The following is a 21,900-nucleotide window of genomic DNA, read 5'->3' as shown; positions in this document are numbered from 1 at the left end:
CTAATAATTAGGGGATTGTGGTCAGCTCAGGTTCCAACTACTCTTGTTTATCTTGGCGTTTTTCTAATAATGGGATTTTTTGTAATCTTCCATGGTTACCGGATCATATCCATAAAATATAATGGCCATCCATACAGTATAATGACCCCACAAACTATGATAGCCCGTACAAAAGCCTTCACACAGTATGATGGCCTCAACACAACCCTCTACACAGTATGATGGAACCCAGACAACCCTCCACACTGTATAATGGCCTGCACACAGTATAATGGTTCCCACTATCCCTTCAAACAGTATAATAACCCCCACATAGCCCTCCAAACAGCATAATGGATTCCCAAAATCCTCCACACAGTATGGCAGATCCCACATAGCCCTGCAAACAATTTAAAAGCCCTCACATACCTCACATATCCCTCCAAATAGTATAATGGCCCCCACATAGCCCTCCCAACAATACAATGGTCTCCCACATAGCCTTGCATACTGTATAATGGCCCCACACATAGCCCCCAATACAGTATAATGGACCCCCACATAGCCCTACAAATAGCATAATGGGTGCCAAATAGTCTTCCAAACAGTTTAACAGCTCTCCATAGCCCTCCAAACAGTATTATGACCCCGATATAATCCTACAAACAGTATAATGACCCTCACACAGCCCTCCAAACAGTATATTACCCCCAAATAGTCCTTCAAATACAATAATGGCCCCCATATAGCATTCCAAACAGTATAATGACCCGAACATATCCCTTCAAATAGTATAATGGGCCCCACATTGATTTAAAAAAAGATACTCACCTCTCCCTGTTCCCCCGCTCTGGTCTCTGAAACTCTAGATCTGTAGATCTGGCAAGATGCAATGATGTCATAGCGCCACACTGCACAGAGACGTTGAAGCTCAAACGCAGAAGGAGAATGATAGAGGCAGAAGCTTACGGCTCGCTGTTCCATTATTGCCTCCACAGCCATTTTACTGAAGTCCATGGCGCCATTTCCTTGAAGTCCACACCGCAGACATCTTCAGGATATCTTCTGCCTTACCATTCACAACACACAGCCCGCAGCCCTGCAGTACAGAGCAGTGTACAGCCCAGAGCACAGAGCAGCACACAGCCGCAGCATCGCTCCTGCCTTCTGTTACCATTCTCAACCTTTCTTACCCACTGTTAAGATGCATTCCTGGATGTTTTCTCTGCCTCACAGCGCCACCGAGCATCTGGGAGAACCGCTGCAGCATCACCATGCTTCACGACTGCTCTTGCCTCCTGTGAGCCTCGTTCCACCACTGCTGCTCTCCCCAACCCCGGTAAGGCACCACCAGATTAGAAGACAGACCCATTTGTGTTACTATTATTTTTTCTCTACATTTGGGGTGCATCTTATATTCCGGATTGCCTTATAAAGAAAAAAATATGGTAAGTCATTTTCCACCAAAGATTGCCAAGTTCTTTATACTTCAGTGGATGTAAGTTTATACAAATCCTTCTATCTCTTCATGTGATCCTAGGCAGACTCAAGGGTGTTCAGATAAGGGCTCTGTGGGGGTCATATCATCATCATCATGTTCATGATTCTTTATACTTCTTTGTGCTGAAAGTAGGCCGTAATGACATTGGCTGTATGTTTGAGATCAATTGCCCTGCTGCAGAATCAGTTTGCAGTCAATTAGAGGCCTGATGTTATTAAGGGGGCTTTACACGGTAGCGATATCGTGCGTACCCGCCCCCATCGTTTGTGCGACACGGGCATATCGCTGCCCGTCGCGCACAAAATCGCGCTCCCCCGTCACACGGCTTACCTGCCCTGCAACGTCGCTATTGCCGGCGATCCGCCTCCTTTCTAAGGGGCGCGGGTCATGCGGCATCACAGCGACGTCACACGGCAGCCATACAATAGAAGCGGAGGGGCGGAGATGAGCGGGATGTAAACATCCCGCCCACCTCCTTCCTTCCACATTGCCGGTGGAGGCAGGTAAGGAGATGTTCCTCACTCCTGCGGTGTCACACACAGCGATGTGTGCTGCTGCAGGAATGAGGAACAACATTGCTAATGAGAGGTGAACGATTTTTGGTTTTAGGACGACCTCTCCACGGCAAACGATTTTTGCCACTTTTACGATCGTTTTAGGTCGCACATAAGTGTCACACGCTGCAATAACGTTAATGACACCGGATGTGCGTCACTAACAACGTGACCCCGACGATAAAACATTTACGATATCGTAGCGTGTAAAGCCCCCTTTACATGATGGATAAGTATCTGCCTGTATTTCTCACCATTAGAGTTGCCCAAATTGCAAAATCCCAAATTTAATTTTTTGAAATACAGCTCCATATTTGCAATGAACCTCCATCATGCTTCACTGTTGCCTGCAGACACTTATTACCAGGGCTGTGGAGTCGGAGTCGGAGTCGTGGAGTCGGAGTCGGAGTCGGAGCTCATTTTGGTGGAGTCGGAGTCGGAGTTGGAGTCGGTATAAAATGCACCGACTCCGACTCCTAAAATATATAATAAATTGGGGACAGTAGTGCAATGCAGAATGTGCTGAATATTTTACTAAATAATAACATTTAGTATAATGCTTATATTTAAGTGAAAAATGTATTGTAGTACAATGTGAACATCAGACATTTAATTGTTTTTATGATACAATAATCAAGATATTTGGATAGAACATAAAATATTTATTGGAATACAACTTTAGAACACAAAAAACTAATAAATTGTAAATATGTAATATATATATATATATATATATATATAGTGTATATACACACACAAGATATATATGTAATCTACTGTATATTACATAGTGTATTACATATTTACAATTTATTACAGTTTTTTGTGTTCTAAAGTTGTATTCCAATAAATATATTTTATGTTCTATCCAAATATCTTGATTATTGTATCATAAAAATTATTAAATGTCTGATGTTCACATACACATATTCATGTACTACAATAAATTTTTCACCTAACTATAAGCAATATATGTAGGAGTCGGAGTCGGAGCCGGAGTCGGAGCCGGAGTCGGAGTCGGTGCAAGAGAATTTGAGGAGTCGGAGTCGGAGTCGGAGTCGAAGGTTTGGCTTACCGACTCCACAGCCCTGCTTATTACTGTACAACTCTTCAGCTCTTTGTGAACAAACTGCTTTCTCTTCCTAGAGCACTGCTGCCATTTTTCTGCACCCCAGTCCCTATGTTTTGTGCATAGTTCAGTCGCTTAGCTTGGTTTCCAGGCTGAAAGTATGGTTTTTGGTCACAATTTTTCCATGAAAACCACTTCTGGCCAGACTTATCTGAGCAGTAGATGGGTCTAGCTGGGTTTTTGGGTTGTAACTGGCTGCACCCAGTTCTGAGCTGATGACACTGCTGGACATCTTCCGATTTCAAACAGAAGTAAGCATTATGTGTCTTTCATTTGCTGCAAGCTTCCTTGGCCAACAACTATGTCTATGGTCCTAATAGTTGCCCATTTCTTGGTCATCAATGCTTAGAAACATAGGCAGACACTTATCCTTCATGCAATACTATCAAGAGTCATATCATTGGCTCAAAGTTTATTCTGCAGCAGGACAATGACTCCAAACATAACACCAATGTAGAATAACATGAATTTTTGGAAGCGACAGAAGGATTTTCACAAGCCTACATCCACAGAAGATTTGTGTTAGTTGTCAAAGATGTTTGGAACAATGTTTCTGCCGAATTCCTTCAAAAACTGCATGCATGTGAATCTAGAAGATGTACATTTGCAGGCAAAGGTGGGTCAGACCAAATGTTTTTTATATTATTTGACTTGGTATTTTGTAATTGACCAAAACAAACTAACACTTCTATTTTTTAAACCATTCTTACGTTACAGCATTTATACACACTTGCCTAAAACTTTTGCATAGTACTGTACATCTATTAAATTATATTTGGTGAACACATATCAGAAACTTCATTATATAAATTACCTGAAGAAAAAATAGATGTTGTGTTATATCCTGAAACAGCTCCTCAGATACATTTTCTGGGTAAAATTTAGCCAAAAAGCGGAACTTCAAGGGATCTTCCTTGGGAACTTCCTGTTGCAAAATCTGGTAGTAGAAAAAGACCAGAATTATGATTTCTCTCATTTTTCCATCACCCTATGAATAACAATGCCATCTGATGGACACAAGTGACAAATAATGGGGTCACTGCAACTACTTTCTTCAAATTTGGCAGTATCTGATAAGGATTATCCAGAGTGACAAGTGAAACAAAATATTTAATTTTTACTAGGTGAATTAGAAAAAAAACAAACCTCAGTACCTAGCTGGAAACCATGAAGGAGTAGGTTAAATGCTGTTGACAGATCTTAGTGTGATTTTGCTTTTTAATACAGAAATTAATTTTATTTTTTTATAAATATCTATATGTTCTGCTACGTATGAGATAGCCTATCATGTTCACTGAGAAGCCATAGTTAGCTGGCTATGGGCATGTTAGTAAGCAGTCCGTATCTTATTTGTAGTTTACTGGTTGGAACAATTTCTACCAAATAAACAGCAACAGTGAAAAGAGCAAGATAGGAAATACAAAGATTATTAAAAAGATAAGAGATCTTAAATTGTGAAATCTTAATTAGTGAAACATTTTTATTTACATGGTAATTCCAATTTTCGTAAGACTATGCAACATTTGTTTTTAGGAAATTGGCATATTTAATCAAATTATTCAAATGTACAGGATAACTATGAATTCAAATTTTCTCTGGGTGTTCTGTAGGGAAGACAAGTGATACACACATGGACAAAGTTGTTGGGACGCTTCTGGGAAAGTGAGAAAAATCCACGATGGTCATTGAAATAACTTGAAACTGATACTGTAAAAGTAATATTCAATTTAAAAACTTATGTAAACTAATGAAAATCAGATATTGCTTTTGAATTGTGGTGCAACAGAAAAAAAACTGGCCAGGAGAAAAAGTTATTACCTTTAGAAAAGATTGAAAATATTTGACCATAGGGACATGTTAACCCAACGTGTACCCTATAATTATCACCACAACTGTCTCCAAACTTGTAAATAGTCAGTCTGTCTATTTATAGTGTGAAAAGTAGTCATCTTGCCCTTTCTTCCCCCCTCCTTCTTCTTAAGTGGGCATTTCGTTTTCTACACTTATGAAGAAAAAAAATATTAATAACATTTTTTAACATTTACATTTTTTTCTTCTTTTTTAAATTTTTTAATTTAATTATATTTTTTCTTTTAGTTTTTTCTGTTTGATATGGACCTTCTTTTCTAACCATGCAACTGCCTGAACTCCTCGTGCAGTCTGATTGTGACTATGATGAAACCTCCTCTTGAAAATTTTTTTTACATTGGATTAGCGCAGCTGTTATGTTATGACTTATAATTACTGATGGCTTTTGTGCATATGATCTATTATCCTTATGCACTTTTTGTAATAGGTATCATTGGTGTCTCTATGTACCATTTTGGTTGTTCCCAAGTTCCAGCAGTTAATATGTGCGCATGAGTGGCCCGCGGCGCGCCTCCCGGCATTCTCGGCGGTGTCTCCATGGCAGTGGTGTATACGATTGGGGGCTGTATTTGACACGTCATCGCTTCCCCTCTCATGCACTCCTCTTCCTGAAACCGTGCGCGCTTGCTGTGGGGGCCTGCGTGGGCCGCGCATGCGCCGTACTGGCCATCACTGATTGGTTAGTCTTAACCATGTGACATGTCACATGGTAGACTTAAAAGGTTTTTCAACAGAGGATATTCTTTCTTCTCCTTGGTCTGATGAAGCGTGGTAACTTGTAAAACATGAAACGTGCGTTAACCTTCCTAGGGGGAATCCCAGGCCTTCTGTCTCGCACTATTGGCACTTTATCTTTTGCTATACTTTGTATATTGGTTACTACCTGGTATGTATTCCGATTGAGCTTTGTGACACATGTCATTTTACTATTGTTATGTGCAATTCTGCACTCTGTAATTGCTCTCTAGGTCATATGTAACCTTTTTTGTATGTAACTATGTGCCAATAGTGTTTCTGCCTTTGTCATAATTTTCTGCAATATTGATTGTTCTACCATGTTATTTAATGATTAATACATTTTCAAGTATTTTTTGCAAAAAATCCACCTTTCTTCTCCAGTTTCTTTTCTTGCCCAACGTAGAGTGCAGGATAAATGTGAGACACAGCATACTGCGATCTGTGGGAGGCCCAATGAATAAATCAACAGCAGTTGAAGAATTGGCTTTATTTAAAGGGGTGGTTTAGTTTCTATATCAGTGCAAATTACAATTTCAGGTGTCTTCTTCATTGGCCTCTATTTGCAGTTCTGGCACTGAGCGGCGCTATCCTGCACGTTCAGTGCCGGTCACATGACCTCCTGGTGCTGTGGCCACTGATATCCTCTGACGTGACGTCAAGTTCCGGGCTCCCAGACTTGACGTTACATCAGGGGATGCTGGCGCCACTCACACTGATTGACTGGGCTGTAGGCGGTGACTACCAAACGTCACAGCCCAGCATCAAGGGGAGTATCCGAAGAGCGCCAGTGTAGAGCGGTGAAGAGCTCTTAGCAGATTTTTGAGGTACGGGACGCCAGTGTGGAGTATAGGGAGGGTTTCTTCAGCTGAAACCAAGTCACGCAAGTATATGATCGCACTATCCAGCCGCCCGCTCTGCTCAGCTGTCAGGAGAGCGTGCGGTGTCGGGCAGTGTGATCATCTGCTCCCACCAGCAGTACAGGTGACCGGATGCTGCATGGGACCAACTTTCTCCACTCTGTCACCTGCACAACAAATCACAGAGTGGAGAAAGTTAGTGACATGTAGCACCGCATGTGTCAGAGCAGTGCATGTCACCAACTTGCTCTGCTATGTCACCTGTCCTGCTAGATGTCACCAAATTACTGCACACTGTGACTTGTGCTGCATGGGATCAACTGTCTCCACTCTGTCACTTGCACAATAAGTCTCAGAGTGGAGCAAGTTGGTGACATAAAGCACATCATATGACAGAGAACCTCTCTTTCCTGTCTCTCTTCTTTCTCTTTTTCCTCTCTCTATCTTCCCTCTCTCTCTTCCCTCTCTCTCTTATCCCTCTCTCCTCTCTTTTCCCTCTCTCTCTTCCCTCTCTCGCTCTTCCTTCTCTTCCCTCTCTCCCCTTTCTCTTCCCTCCCTCCCCTCTCTCCTCTCTTTTCCTCTCTCTTTCCTTGCATGGTCAGTACAGAAATCTCTCTCTATCTATCGTGGAGGGGTGAGAGGGAGTAATAAACATGAAGTACCTAAGTGTGTCTGTGTATTTATTTCTAATAAAGTATTTTTTCTCTGTGTGGTGTCTTTTGTTTAACCCTTTATTGGAGATTCTTAATGGCCGGGTCAAACTTGGCCTGACATTAAGAATCTCAGGCTTTATACCAGCTGGTAAAACAAAGCTGGTATTAACCCCTTATTACCCATCCTGCCACCTGGCACCAGTGCCAATGGAAGAGTTGGATACAGCGCCTGAAGATGGCGCTTCTAAGAAAGCGCCAATTTCTGGGGCGGCTGTAGACTGCAATTCACAGTGAGGGGGAGGGCAGAAAGCTTGGGCCACCCTGCGCTGAAGAATCCAATCCCCAGCTGCCTAGTTGTACCTGGCTGGACACAAAAGATGGCCGAAGCCCACATCATTTTTTTTTTTTAATTATTGCATGAAATTCATGAAATAATTTAAAAAAAAAAAGGCTTCCCTATATATTTGGTTCCCAGCCGGGTACAAATAGGCAGTCAGGGGTTGGGGGCAGACCGTACCTGCATGCTGTACCTGGCTAGCATAGAAAAATATGGCGAAGCCCACGTCATTTTTTTTTTTATTTATTTTTTAGTTTTTAGGCAAAAAACTTAAAAAAAAAAGGGCTTCCCTGACTTTTCCATTGCCAGTGAAGGTAACACGAAGCAGTGGGGGTTAGCAGCCAGTAGCTGCTTGGGTTACCCTTAGCAATAGAAAATGCAGCCGGAGCCCACAAATTTTTTTTTTTTTACCCCTAACCCTAGGGTAAGGGTTATGTGTTTGTTTTTTTATTTTTTTTATTTTTCTATGAATTTTAAAAAAAAAATAATCGACATGAGCTTCGCCCATCGAGCACCAGAGCATTTTACTGATCACTCATCCCTACTCCTGACCACACAGCCAGCAGAACAAGTAATCAGATCAGCTGACTCCAGTGTCGGACGATTACTTATTCTGTGTCCCCCTGCATGTATCGCAGCGTGTGTGGGCTGTGAGGTCAGCTGAGTTCAGTCCGGCACTCAGCTGAACTCCAGCCCACACACGCTGCGATGGATGCAGTGGGACACAGAACAAGTAATCAGCCGACACTGGAGTCAGCTGATCTGAACTCAGCTGAACTCCTGAAAACACAGCCCGCACACAGTCACACGTGATCGGCAGCAAGCAGTGACTGCTGTTAACCTGCATCCATCGCAGCATGTGCGGGCTGTGAGATCAGGAGTTCAGCTGACTCCAGTGCCGTGCGATAAATTCTGTGTCCCGCTGCAGAAGGATCCGATAAAATAACAATTGCGGTTGCATGCGTTGCACATTTAATGCACAGGATCCGGTCATATGCGGTTTGCGTTTTTTTGCCTACAGGTAAAAAAACGCTGATGTGAACGTAGCCTGCAAAATGCATGCCACACGGATGATACGGACGATACACAGAGACTAGGCAAGAGGGGAAAAAGCAATCTCATGACCCCATCATTTTTTTCCCCCAATTATTTATTTTTTTCACCTGTTGCGCCGGCTAAGGCTGCTTTTATACATCAGTTTTTTGCCATTAGGCACAATCCGGCGAAAAACGGATAAAGCCGGATCCGTTTTTTTCCTCATTGAATTGTATTAGCGCCGGATTGTGCCTGATACCCTTGCGTTGCACGGATCCGGCGAAATTTATGTGTTCAGCTGCCAGAAAGGACGCAGCATGCAACGTTTTTTGGCAGCGGCAAAAAAACGGGCCGGCGTTGTCCAGCGTCATGTACAATGAAAGCCTATGGACGCCGGATCCGTTGTAATGTGGCATACAACGCATTACAGCGGCTGATTTCATTTTTTTCTACTGAGCATGCTCAGTAGCACAACGGATCCATCCAAAAACTGAAGGAACTGATGGAAAAAACTGATGCAACTGATCCGTTTTTTCACCTGATCCGTTGCATCAGTTTTTACACCAGATTGTGCCTGATGCCAAAAAACTGATGTGTGAAAGCAGCCTAAGGCTATGTTCACACACTGCGTTTTTTACCCGCGTTTTTGGTCCGTTTTTGCTACAGAAATTTCTTAAGAAAAATCATTTTTCTAGTGTGTACATAGCCAAATCATAATTTCTGTACACACACACAAACACACTATGAACTATATGAGAACAAGCAGAAGATAGCCGCTTTCTTCCCTTGGTTGTGCAGAGCTGGGAGCTTCCTGTCACTATTAGGCCTAAGCCACACGGCGAGAAAATCGGTGCGAGTGGAGTGCGATAAAACATCGCATTCCCCTCGGACCAATTCTAGCCTGTGTGACAGCACACATGAGCGATTATTTTCTCAGCCCTAATCGGACCGAGAAAACAATCGCAGCATGCTGCGATTGTAAGGTGAGACCCTTTTCTCTCGCACCCATTCAAGTGAATGGGGGGAGAGAAAATTTGCACTGCACTAACGGTACACCGGTGTACCGCGCGTGCAGAGCGAGAATCACGATAGCCGGCTACGGAGGAGAGAGCGAGAGAAATCCCTCCCTCCCCTCCTCCGTGCCTGCCCGCCCCTCTACAGTGCTGGTCCGCCCCTCCGCATCGCCGGCCCACCCCCCGCAGCTGAGGTCCGCTCGCAGGGTCGGACCTCAGACACATGCACACTCGCATGACACTCGGCTCCTGCTGTGCTGCCAGCGCGAGCCGAGTCTCATGCGAGCATCGCAGTAGTGCCCCGTGTGGCCCCAGCCTTATGATTTCTCTCAGTGCTTCCACACAGAGAAGACGGCAGGGAGGAGTCTTTGAATGGAGAGCTGTGTGGGTGTGTTAGATACAGTCCTACAGCCACAAAGAATTATGGGAGTTGTAGGAAGTGAACCCAGGAAGTCAGGAGAGAGATTAACCCCATCAGAGCTGGAGCCAGTAATGAGGATATGCTGCTAGAGCACGATAAAAGGTAATATTGATGAAATAACATAATAGATGTGTGGAGAGGCACATAATAGCAACATTTATGAGAAAAAAAAAATCAATTTTGGTAACTGGACAACTTCTTTAATGATTTTTTACACTGTACATTGTGAGTTATAAGTGATTAGCAGCTTTATTCCTCTGGTCAGTATGATTACAGCTATACCAGATTAATATCTTTTTCTAGGTTTTACTACTATCACACTAAAAAATGCTTTTTTACAAAACAAAGTTTCTTTTGCATCATCAAATCTTTTCCTTTCAGCTGTTAATCATTTTCCCTCACCCTCTGTGTCTTTATATACCTGCATTTCCCCTAGGCATTCTGCTGGTGATAGAGTTAAGTTTCGATACGGTCCTGATTGCAAGCAATCGGCTTGTAAGCATCTGGAAAAATATTTTGTATGTTGCTGTTCCTCTCCCTAAAGGCACTATCACACACAATGAGATTGCTAACGAGATTTTGCTGAGTCACAGTTTCTGTGACGTAGCAACGATCTCGCCAGCAATCTCGTTATGTGTGACACCTACCAGCGATCAGGTCCCTGCTGTGAGATCGCTAGTTGTTGCCGAATGGTCTGGACCAATTTCTTCAAAGGCGATGTCCTGCTGGGCAGGACGCATCGCTGTGTTTGACGCCTACGAACGACCTCCTAACAGTGTCCCACAGCCGCCGAGATCGTTATACAGGTCGCTCATCCTTACTGCATCGTTAGTAAGGTCTGACTGTGTGACATCTCACCAGCGACCTCCCAGCGACTTACCAGCAATCCTTATCAGGTCGTATTGTTGTCGGGATCGCTGGTAAGTCGTTGGGTGTGACTGGGCCTTTCAGGGTCAGCGAGGGCCAGGTATCTTGCTTGACGCATAGGTGTGGAATCTATCTAGGGATGTCTGGGAAGCCAGGGGCCAGCGGAGGTTTTTTCAGGGGTCACCATTTCCCCCTCCCCTAGACACAGGGTTTCCCTCTTCCCTCCCTTTTTGCTTTTTCCTTGGTATTTCACCATACCTTGGTATTTCACCATACCTTACGTGACACGGGTCCTATACTGTATATAGGGTTATAAGGGCTATATGAGGGGGGCTCACACTGTATATAGAAGGTCTATGTGGGGGCTCACAGTGAATATAGGGGGGCTATGTGGGGACACACTGTATATAGAGAGGCTATGTGGGGGCTCACACTATATATAGAGGAGTTATGTGGGGGTTCACATTGTATATAGAGGGGCTATGTGGGGCTCATACTGTATTTATGAGACTGTGTGGGCTCATACTTTATAGAGTTGCTATATGGAGGCTCATATTGTATATAGTAGGCTATGTAGGGGTTAATACTATATATATTGGTTTTCTCACACTTCCAACCTGATACATTCATGGCATATCCATAGACAACACTTTCACAAGCCTCAATAATGAATTAATGGGTTATCCCATCTGAAATATTTACAGTTTATTGCAGAAATGTCTGATAGGCGAGGATTTCATCTCTGAATTGGAAATTATGGAGAGAAGAAAGTATTTATGGCTCTCTCAATTTAAGGAAGTTGTGAAACATGCTCAGACTCCTACTCTCTGGACTGCACAGGGGAGAAGGAATCCATATTCTCACTATATGTAGAAGTAAAAACCAATCTATCTGACATATATGATGACATATACTGCAAATGTCTAAAACAGGATAATTTCTTCAATTTGTTACTGTGGCCCCTGAAACAGTTTGGTAATATGGTCTATGGACCAGAAAAGAATTGAGCACTCCTGCTATATGATCATTTCTATATATTTGGTATAACCATCTTTATTGTCATAGTAATAGTGTCACCCTACATCAGCAATGTAAATTCTATTTCAGTTTGCCCCCCAAAAAAATGCTATAAGCACATCCATGCTAAAATCTTCTTTATGTAAGCCTTATAGTCAGACAAAGGTAGTAGGCATGCTGTTTGCAAACAGCGTATAGATAGAGTATATATCAAATGTATTTACCTTTTTATCCAGCTTAAGCCAGGTGTCCACCCCATTTGCCATATATTGCAGTCCAAAAAACCAGGTCTCTTTCAGTACCAGATGTTGACACACCAACTCAAACAGGTCTTTTCCCTTCCAGTCCATCTAAAAGTAAAACACAATATTTAGCATGGCAGAAAAAAAACCATTGTCCATCACAAAACTTAACATAACTAGAGATGGGCGAATCTGCAGATGTTCGGGTTCGGCGGGTCCGTACAGACTTTACAAAAAAATCCGGTTCGGGTCCGGACTTGAACCCAAACATCTGCCCGCATGCCGAACCCCATATAAGTCTATAGGGGCCTGAACAGTGTGCTGTAAAATGGTGGTAGAAAGGGCTAGGGTGTCTGCAAAGCAGGACAGTTATACAGTACTTACTGAGTTTCCCACGCCGCTGTCACAGTACTTCCAGGTCCACTCATTACCTCTCATACATATTCACTGCTTCTCCCACCCACCATCAGTCCTGGCGTCTGTGATTGGTTGCAGTCAGACTGAGCCCCATCCATGTGTTAAAGCGTCTGTGATTGTTTGGAATCACACACACTGTCTGTGTCCCTATAGTGGTGTAAAAATAAATAAATAAAATGGTGTAGGGTCCCCCCATATTGTGATACCCAGCAGAGATAAAGCAGATGGCTACAGGCTGCAGCCCCCAGCCATGTGCTTATCCTGGTTGTGTATCAAAGTAAGAGGGACTCTATGTGACTTTTAAAAAATAAATAAATAATTTTAAAATCTGGCTTGCTAATTTTGATACCAAGCCATGATAAAGCTGACAGCTGGGGTCTGATATTCCCAGGCTGGAGAGGCCCATGGTTATTGGCTCCCCAGGTTAAAAATATCAGCCCACAGCTGTCTAGAATTGTTGCACCCATTATATGCAACAGTTCCAGCACTTTACACGGCTTATACCGATTGCCCTGGTTCGGTGCTAATTGGGGTAATATACCACGATGCGGTTTTGATGCGATTTTTTTTGCCAGGAGATGCAGATTTGGTGCAGGAATTTGGTATATAAATTCCAGCACGAAATCTGCATCTCCTGGCATAAAACTGCACAAAAACTGTTTTGACGCCATTTCAATGCAGTCATTTCAGCACCAAATTTGTATCTCCTGGCAGAAAACACCTGCCACTTCAACAGCATTTTTCTTTTGCCAAAGATGCAAATTTGGTGCTGGAATTTATAAACCAAACACCTGCACCAAATCTGCATCTCCTAGCAAAAATCACATCAAAACTGCATTGCGTTTTCATGCGTTTTTTTGCCAGAAGATGCAGATTTGGTGCAAAATATTTCTCTCGCAGTCTTTGTTTGCCACTCTCTTTCTCGCTAGGTCTCTTTCTTTCTGTCTCTTTCTCTCCTGGTCTCTTTCTCTCCCGGTCTCTTTCTCTCCCGGTCTCTTTCTCTCCCGATCTCTTTCTCTCCCGGTCTCTTTCTCTCCCGGTCTCTTTCTCTCCCGGTCTCTTTCTCTCCCGGTCTCTTTCTCTCCCGGTCTCTTTCTCTCCCGGTCTCTTTCTCTCCCAGTCTCTTTCTCACCAAGTCTCTTTCTCTCCCAGTCTCTTTCTCTCCCAGTCTCTTTCTCTCCCAGTCTCTTTCTCTCCCAGTCTCTTTCTCTCCCAGTCTCTTTCTCTCCCAGTCTCTTTCTCACCAAGTCTCTTTCTCTCCCAGTCTCTTTCTCTCCCAGTCTCTTTCTCTCCCAGTCTCTTTCTCTCCCAGTCTCTTTCTCTCCCAGTCTCTTTCTCTCCCAGTCTCTTTCTCTCCCAGTCTCTTTCTCTCCCAGTCTCTTTCTCTACCTGCACCAAATCTGCATCTCCTGGCAAAAATCACATCAAAACTGCATTGCGTTTTCATGCGTTTTTTTGCCAGAAGATGCAGATTTGGTGCAAAATATTTCTCTTGCAGTCTTTGTTTGCCACTCTCTTTCTCGCTAGGTCTCTTTCTTTCTGTCTCTTTCTCTCCCGGTCTCTTTCTCTCCCGGTCTCTTTCTCTCCCGGTCTCTTTCTCTCCCGGTCTCTTTCTCTCCCAGTCTCATTCTCTCCCGGTCTCTTTCTCTCCCGGTCTCTTTCTCTCCCGGTCTCTTTCTCTCCCGGTCTCTTTCTCTCCCGGTCTCATTCTCTCCCGGTCTCTTTCTCTCCCGGTCTCTTTCTCTCCCGATCTCTTTCTCTCCCAGTCTCTTTCTCTCCCAGTCTCTTTCTCTCCCAGTCTCTTTCTCTCCCAGTCTCTTTCTCTCCCAGTCTCTTTCTCTCCCAGTCTCTTTCTCTCCCAGTCTCTTTCTCTCCCAGTCTCTTTCTCTCCCAGTCTCTTTCTCGCCGTCTCTTTCTCTCCCAGTCTCTTTCTCTCCCTCTTTTCAGATCAATGCTACTAGAATGAAAAGACTTTACAGAGCATTCAAGGTAATACAGTTCCATATTATTGAAGGTTTAACAATTTTCAAGGCAGCAATGTCAACAGTTAGGTTGGAGGTAGACAAGAGAGCGATATTAGGAAAGATGATACTCTCATTATGTCTACTGTGATTTTCTATGTAAAAAAAGTTCCAATGATAGTCAAAGAAACAGAAGTTACATGGTCTTGTGACCTAGATTTAAGGAGGATGGTCAGCCTAAGAAGAGGTCATCAGGTCATCAGACATGTGATGAACTAGAGTCAATTACTATGAAAAGTTCCAGTGTTACTTCTGAAGATTTCTTCAATGCAGGAATAGAGCATAAGGCCACGTTCACACAGTCAGTATTTGGTTAATATTTTACCTCAATATTTGTAGGGCCAAAACCTGGAGTGGCCAAAAAATGCAGAATTGGTACTCGTGTTTCTATTGTATTTTCCACTGAAAGTCCAATCCTGATTTTGGCTTACAAATAATAAGGTAAAAAAGTGACTACATACTGAATGTGTGAATGGGGCCTATCATTTCCATTTTTAAGAATAGTGACATCCACCCTTAATCGTTAATCGGTATAAACATAAACATAGTTTAGTAAGGCATGAAAGTCATCATTAATTTATTCTCAATAATCTGTACATGTAGAATAATCAGACTAGCAGATTTAACAAAGACCAGTCACCTGATCAAAAGTGGCCAGTTTTTCCTCTAAGTTGATTTCTGGTGCTCCCCTAAGTATGCTGATTTCTGTGTTTTGGTTTTTTTTTTCAAATCCGGTACATCTGATGCTATTTACACAGCAGAGTCAGACACTTCACAAGATGTTGCTTTTGAGTTGCACAGACAGGCTCGGGCATCGACAAGCTATGCTCTTATAAGTAATCAGGCTTGCAGGAGTTAATTTCTGATAGCCTGTGGATTACCTCCTGAGTCTCATCTTGCAGAAGACCTATCACAGTTGTGCCCACCCTTTTTAAAATGGTAGAGCCTGGTCTCCTATGCCGATGACAGCTTTATGGGTTACTCGTCCTTTTGCTTTGTTATCCAGTAGCTGGTGTACTTCTGTGTACTGTTTGGTGTGTTGTCTGATTATGTCCTCCCTCACTTTAGTTTCTTACTGATCACGTATTGTCTATACCTCTGTGAGTGATTGCTGTGAGTTTCAGTTTTGTTTTCCCCCCATGTATTCATTTGTGTTGCATTGACCACTCCTGTCCCGGCCCTTTCCTGGGTGGAGGGAGGGGGACCACTAGACCAGGGTTGTTTAGGAGTTAGGGCAAGGAAGGTGGCCCAAACATCATCACCTTCACACGTACTTTTGAGATCAGGGTTAACTAGGGCTCCCCTAGTCTGAGGGCTAGTTTAGGCTCCCCTGTTCCTAGTGATCCCTTCACACCCAGTGACACTATTTCTGGTGCTATTTAAATACCTTATAAGTAATCAGAAGAAAAAGTTGTTTTGTAACAAAGAGCAAAACATTGAACCCTTTTATATAAAATACACAAATCGTTTGTTACATGTGGCTGCTTTTAGTCAATAGTGCTTCAGTTTTTATGCTAACATACTGTACTTGGACATACTTTTCATGTCTGATCATGCTTCCACAATAGGTGGATCTTTAGATTTTGGTTATTAGTTTTTTATGTGGTATAACAATTCTGTCAGTGAATAACTAATTTAAGACATGGATCAGAGTAAATCCATAATGCTATTATTTCATTAGAACTATGAAGTGCCTTCAGGGCCTGTCAATCGTGCCAACGCACAACTTTGTACAAGCCAACAAGTTTTTACAGGTTGTAATGTATTATGGCAAGGTATTAGTCATGGAGGGAAAGTTTGGGATGTAACATTTCCTAAGTCAGTGACAGTGCTCTACGATCCTTGCAGAGATGATAACAACCATGAGCAGATTCTGCTTAGTTATGTGGAACACATGCTTACTAGGGATGAGCGAATGTATTCACCACTATTCGGTATCTGACGGCTAATGGGGTATTCGAGCTATTCGCTAGCCGATGAATAAAACTGTATCCGCTCCGATACTTTCATTTTCGTTTCTGACTTCCTGGCGCCTGTTTTCCAGCCAATGAACACTTCTTATGTTGCTTGCCCTCACAGCAACGCCGCAGTCATCTTTGTTGTGGTCTTAGGCTATGTGCGCACGTGTGCGCGCTGCACCGCACCGAAAAGGTGCGCTTCAGAGCGCAGCTGAAAAGCTGCGTTCTGAAGCGCATGGTGCCGGCGAGAACGTGCGCTCTGCCTGCAGCTCCTGCCATAGACAGAGCAGGGGCTGCCGGCAAAGCGCACGGAAGAAGTGACATGTCACTTCTTAGAACGCAGCGATTCGGGCAGCAGCCGAAGCGCTGGGCTCTAATATGCCACGTGCGCACGGCCCCTACACAATCTCCATAGATTGTGCAGGGGACGCAGGACGCATGCAGTTACGCTGCGCTACAAAGCGCAGCGTAACTGCATGAATTACGCACACGTGCGCACATAGCCTTACTGTGATTGGCTTAGTCGCACAGCTTCATAGGGGCTATATAAGGCAGCCACCATTTTGTGAACACGCAGTCATTGGTGAGCTGGCGGTGTAGATAGACTATTCTGTGTGCGGGAGAGCGTTTACACAGCCAACTAATAATAGTCCTTGTAAGGGCTGAAGATAGTGTGCATTAGCTGCTAGCAGCTGTGAAAATCGTAGCACCAGGTATTGGGACAGTGCAGTGCGTTCTATGAGATAGCGTTCCTGCTTCAATATCCTAAAAAGTCCTTCTAAGGCCCTGTGCGCACGCTGTGGATTTACCACGGATTTTGCTGCGGATTTGCCACGGAATTGCTGCACAAAATGAGTCTAACATTGCTGCATTCATTCCCCAGCAAATCCTATGGGTTTTAAAAAATGCTGTGCGCACACTGTTTTTTTATACCCGCAGATTTACCCACGGATTTTCCGCTGCGGAATTAATGAGCATGTCACTTCTTTTCCGCAGGTACCTGTGTTTTTTGCCATAGATAATGGTAAAAACCGCGGGGACCAACTTGAACTTGTAAATCCGAGGCAAACCGCGGCAAAAGTGCGGATGCGGTTTTTACCGCGGGTGCGGGATTCTTTCAGAGGGTCCATTTTTTTCTAAAGAAAAAGCCACTTTCTAGTGCGCACATAGCCTAAGGGCTGTACGTTTAAAAAAAAAATTGCTGTCACGGCCTATAGTTCTTCCGGAAGCCAAATACCATAATATATAGCATTCTGGTGATGGCTTCATATCTGATAGAACCTACATACTGGCCTGCTGCTAGTAAAACACAGTGTCAGTGTTACCAAATTTTTAATTAATACTTGGTGTCAGTGGCTGTACTTCTGCCTAAAGCCAAATACCTTCATAGCACCAACCTAGCATCCTGGTGGTGGCATCTTTATATCTTACAGAACCTACATAGTGTTCTGCTCGTACTAAAACACAGTCTGAGTGCCAAAAACGAATACTAAAATAAAAGTGGTGTCAAATCCTGTTTTTTTTAGGGCTGAAAAACATTCACAACATCTTTGTCGACTTCTCTTCTTGGTACTTTGTCCAATAAAGGTGCCTTGCAGTTTTTAGACTTACAGAAACAGCTATCGTGGGAAACTATTAACACAAGTTTAACAACCCGGCATCAGTGTTGTTCCACTGCCTGTACAAAAGGTCACGTTACAGTATTCACCTTCAAATAATCAAACAAAACAAATGGGAAAAAGAGGCGGTAAGGGCCGTGGACGAGGTGGGTTATTAAATAAAAATATTTTCTATATTTAGCTGTTCGAGTGATGCTGTCTCTGGCTCTGCTGCCTCCCGCTCCTGACCCCCGCTCATTATTTTCATTGATTATTCACCACAGTGAGAAGCTGGGAGCAGGGGCATCGCAGGGACAGCGCTGGGTACAGCACCGCTGAGGACAGCATTGCCGAGGACAGCATCGCTGGGGACATCGCTAGTGACAGGTGAGTATCCTGCCAGCAGTGTGTGCAGGGACGTCATGGAGGTCATCAGATTTATTAATGAACTCTGATGACCTCCTGATGACACCCCTGCGACAACTGCGCTACAGCGAGTGTCACGATGGTGACTTCCAGGGGTTCAGGAGAGTTCATTGGGAACTGCGATGACCCCCTGGATGTCACTGCACAATTTGCTGTATACTCACCTGTCACCGGCGATGTCCCCGGCGGTGCTATCCTCGGCTGTGCTGTCTGGCGCTGTCCCCGCGATGCTCCGGCTTCCAGATCCTCGGGCAGTGAATAATCAATGAAAATAATGAGCGGGGGTTTGGAACGGGAGGCAGCAGAGCAGAAGACAGCATCGCTGGATACAGGTATATATAGAACATCTTTTCATTGCAGAGACACGTGTTTTACCCGGTACGTGTCAGACATATGCAAATACGGATGACACACGTGTGACACACGTATGACACACGTGTGCCCATAACCATGCGTGTGACTGGTACCTGATTAAACACGGACGTCTGAAACCAGCCTAAGAGATAGGGTTTCGACCACTGCCAGAGGTCAACCAACTGTGCACATGACATCACCACCTGTGGCATCTCAGAGTCCAAGGGTCCGTGCACCACTTGTGCCATCTCAGAGTCCATGGGTCCGTGCACCACCTGTGCCATCTCAGAGTCCAAGAGTCCGTGTACTACCTGTGCCATCTCAGAGTCCAAGGGTCCGTGCTGCGATTGTGTGGGAGTTTATTTTCCAAGAGTCCTTTGGACCAAACGGTTGCCATTTGTTAAATCTGTCAGACCAAGCTTAGCAGAGGTAGAAATACTTCCAGCTTGGGCACCTCCAGCATAAGAAACCATATGTTAGCCAAGCATCCCATTAGGTGGTTGAAAGCTCTAGGTAAAAAACACGATTTCCAGACGCAAAACACTGCCACTTCCCCTGGGCTGCCTGCTTCCTAAACTGGTGTGCAAGAAGGTGGTGCTGATGCCTCCTTCTCCCATCCTGATGTTGGCCAAACTCAATCATCAACGACCACATCCGCTTCAGTGTCGCAGCATTCCGTTCAGTTGTCCATACCACAGACCTTAGAAAAGAAGCGAAAATACCCCGTTACACACCCAAGGGCAGAAACCATAACTGCACACATTGCACGATTAATAGCCCTTGCGATGTTGCCGTATTGGCTTGTGGGAACAGAGGCTTTCCGCGACCTTTTGGCGGTGTTAGAACATCGGTACTCTGTGCCTAGCCGCCACTATTTTTCTCGATGTGCCGTCCCCGCGCTCCACAATCACGTGTCTAAAACATCGAACGGGCTCTCACCAAAGCCATAACAGGGAAGGTCCACTTAACCACAGACACGTGGACAAGCGGAAGTGGACATGGATGCTACATCTCACTGATGGCACACTGGGTGAACCTGGTGGCAGATGGTACAGAGTCTGAGCCGGCAACATCCCTTATAGTTCCCACACCCAGAATAGCGGGCCCCACTTCAATCAGAGTTTCAGTAGATTCCTACACAGCAACAACTCCCTCCTCCTACTACTCTTCACCTGGCTCCTGTGCATCCTCCTCAACATCCGCCAGTGTCCAACCGTCGACATCATTCACCAGCTGGGATCTCTGCAGCACTGCCTCGACAAAGCGACAACACGCTCTACTGAAGCTCATCTGTATCGTGACAAATCGCGCACGGCACCTGAGCTTTTGAAAGCAATAACTGAGCAGACAGATGAGTGGCTTGCACCGTTGGACCTCCGTCCAGGGATGGTAGTGTGCTATAATGGTCGTTATCTGGTGGCAGCTTTAAAGCTTGGAAAGCATGTACACGTTCCTTGTATGGCCCACATTGTAAATTTAGTAGTTCAGCACTTTCTCAAAAAATACCATGACATATCAGACCTACTTACCAAGGTACGATGTATTAGCGAACATTTCTGCAAGTCATCTCCCTCTTTTGCTGGCCTGGCAGTGCTGCAGCAGCGCTTACACTTGCCTCATCACAGACTAATATGTGACCTCCCTAATAGATGGAATTCAACCTATTATGTGTTGGCCAGGATCCATGAGCAGCAGAGGGCAGTATCCCAAATCCAGCTGGAACATGCCCTTCAGACGCAGCTGCCAGACATAAGTACTGCAGAGTGGGTGTGGATTGCAGACATTTGTCAGGTCCTAGAGAATTTTGATTACTGTACCAACATTCTGAGCAGTGATGATGCTCTTATCAGCATTACCATTCCACTGATTTGTTTATTGAAACGCTCTCTGGATGGTCTGACTGACCAAATGTTAATACACCCAAGGTGTCTGTGGATCCAGACTTCACAATGGTTGCTAGTAATCCGAACAACCTTGGCCAACAGGCTCAGGCCACCTTTGGTCAGCATCATGAGGATGAGGATGAGGAGGATGATGAAGAACAGGAATGCTTTGAAGTTGGTAACCAAGGGATTGACAACCAAAGCTTCAGGGCTATCCAGCATGGATGGCCTGAGGAAGAGCAGGAAGAGGAGAGAGAGACTGAGGAGGAGAGGAAGTTTAGAGAGACAGAATGTATTCTTAGCAGTGACACACAAAGGTTTCCAGTTTGGAGTCTGGAATACATGGCACAGTTCAGGTCACACTGCCTTTCTCATGACTGTCCGCTAGTCCACATTTTGCCAGATAACAAATACTGGTTATGTACCTTCCTTGACCCACGCTACAAAGAAAAATTTGCTTCGCTACTTGTCGATGCAAATAAGGATTGTACTACGGAAACATTCAAGAGGGTTGTAGTGGAGCAGTTGATGAAACGATTACGCTCAGATCATGCAGTCGTCAGAGGTAGCGTGTTATCTCACACAATAGGATTACAAGAGAGGGCTACGCATAGTAGGAGCAACACAGGCGGGGGACTAATGTGCCAAAACTGGTCCATTTTCCACAAACCGTGAACTTAGAATCAGATACCGGTTGAGGGAACTATGACAAGGAGGGAACGCTTAAGTAAGGCTAGTTTCACACTTGCGTTGAACGGTATCCGTTGCATTGCGTTGTGTGACGGATGCAACGGATGTGTTGCATATAACGGATGCTGCAAAACAAAGGAATCCGTTTTAATTTTTTTTTTACAGTTTACCGGCAGCAGACTATTGTGAATGATCAGCTGATCGCTCACAGAAGCCGGCCGGCGGGTGATCAGCTGATCGCTCACAGAAGCCGGCCGCCGGGTGATCAGCTGATCGCTCCCAGTAACCGGTCGCCGGATGATCAGCTGATCGCTCCCCGTAGCCGGCCGCCGGGTGATCAG

The 21,900-nt window shown here is 44.4% G+C and overlaps 1 protein-coding gene across 2 annotated transcripts in view; it reads right to left on the bottom strand.

Moving 5' to 3' along the window:
- LOC142291653 (merlin-like) overlaps nucleotides 1-21,900 on the bottom strand; it is a 121,864-nt gene that overhangs the window by 64,188 nt on the left and 35,776 nt on the right. For both annotated transcript variants that reach the window (XM_075336331.1, XM_075336332.1), the window contains exons 3-4: nucleotides 12,195-12,320; nucleotides 3,978-4,100 (exon numbers count right to left, since the gene is read on the bottom strand). In XM_075336331.1, coding sequence (XP_075192446.1) covers nucleotides 3,978-4,100; nucleotides 12,195-12,320 — 249 coding nt within the window. The remainder of the gene's footprint in view (nucleotides 1-3,977; nucleotides 4,101-12,194; nucleotides 12,321-21,900) is intronic.

This window comes from Anomaloglossus baeobatrachus, chromosome 2 (genome assembly GCF_048569485.1).
Source record: "Anomaloglossus baeobatrachus isolate aAnoBae1 chromosome 2, aAnoBae1.hap1, whole genome shotgun sequence".
Classification (NCBI taxonomy): Eukaryota; Metazoa; Chordata; class Amphibia; order Anura; family Aromobatidae; genus Anomaloglossus; species Anomaloglossus baeobatrachus.
Note: the sequence above shows the minus strand (reverse complement) of the source record. Positions and strands in the feature narration are given on the sequence as shown.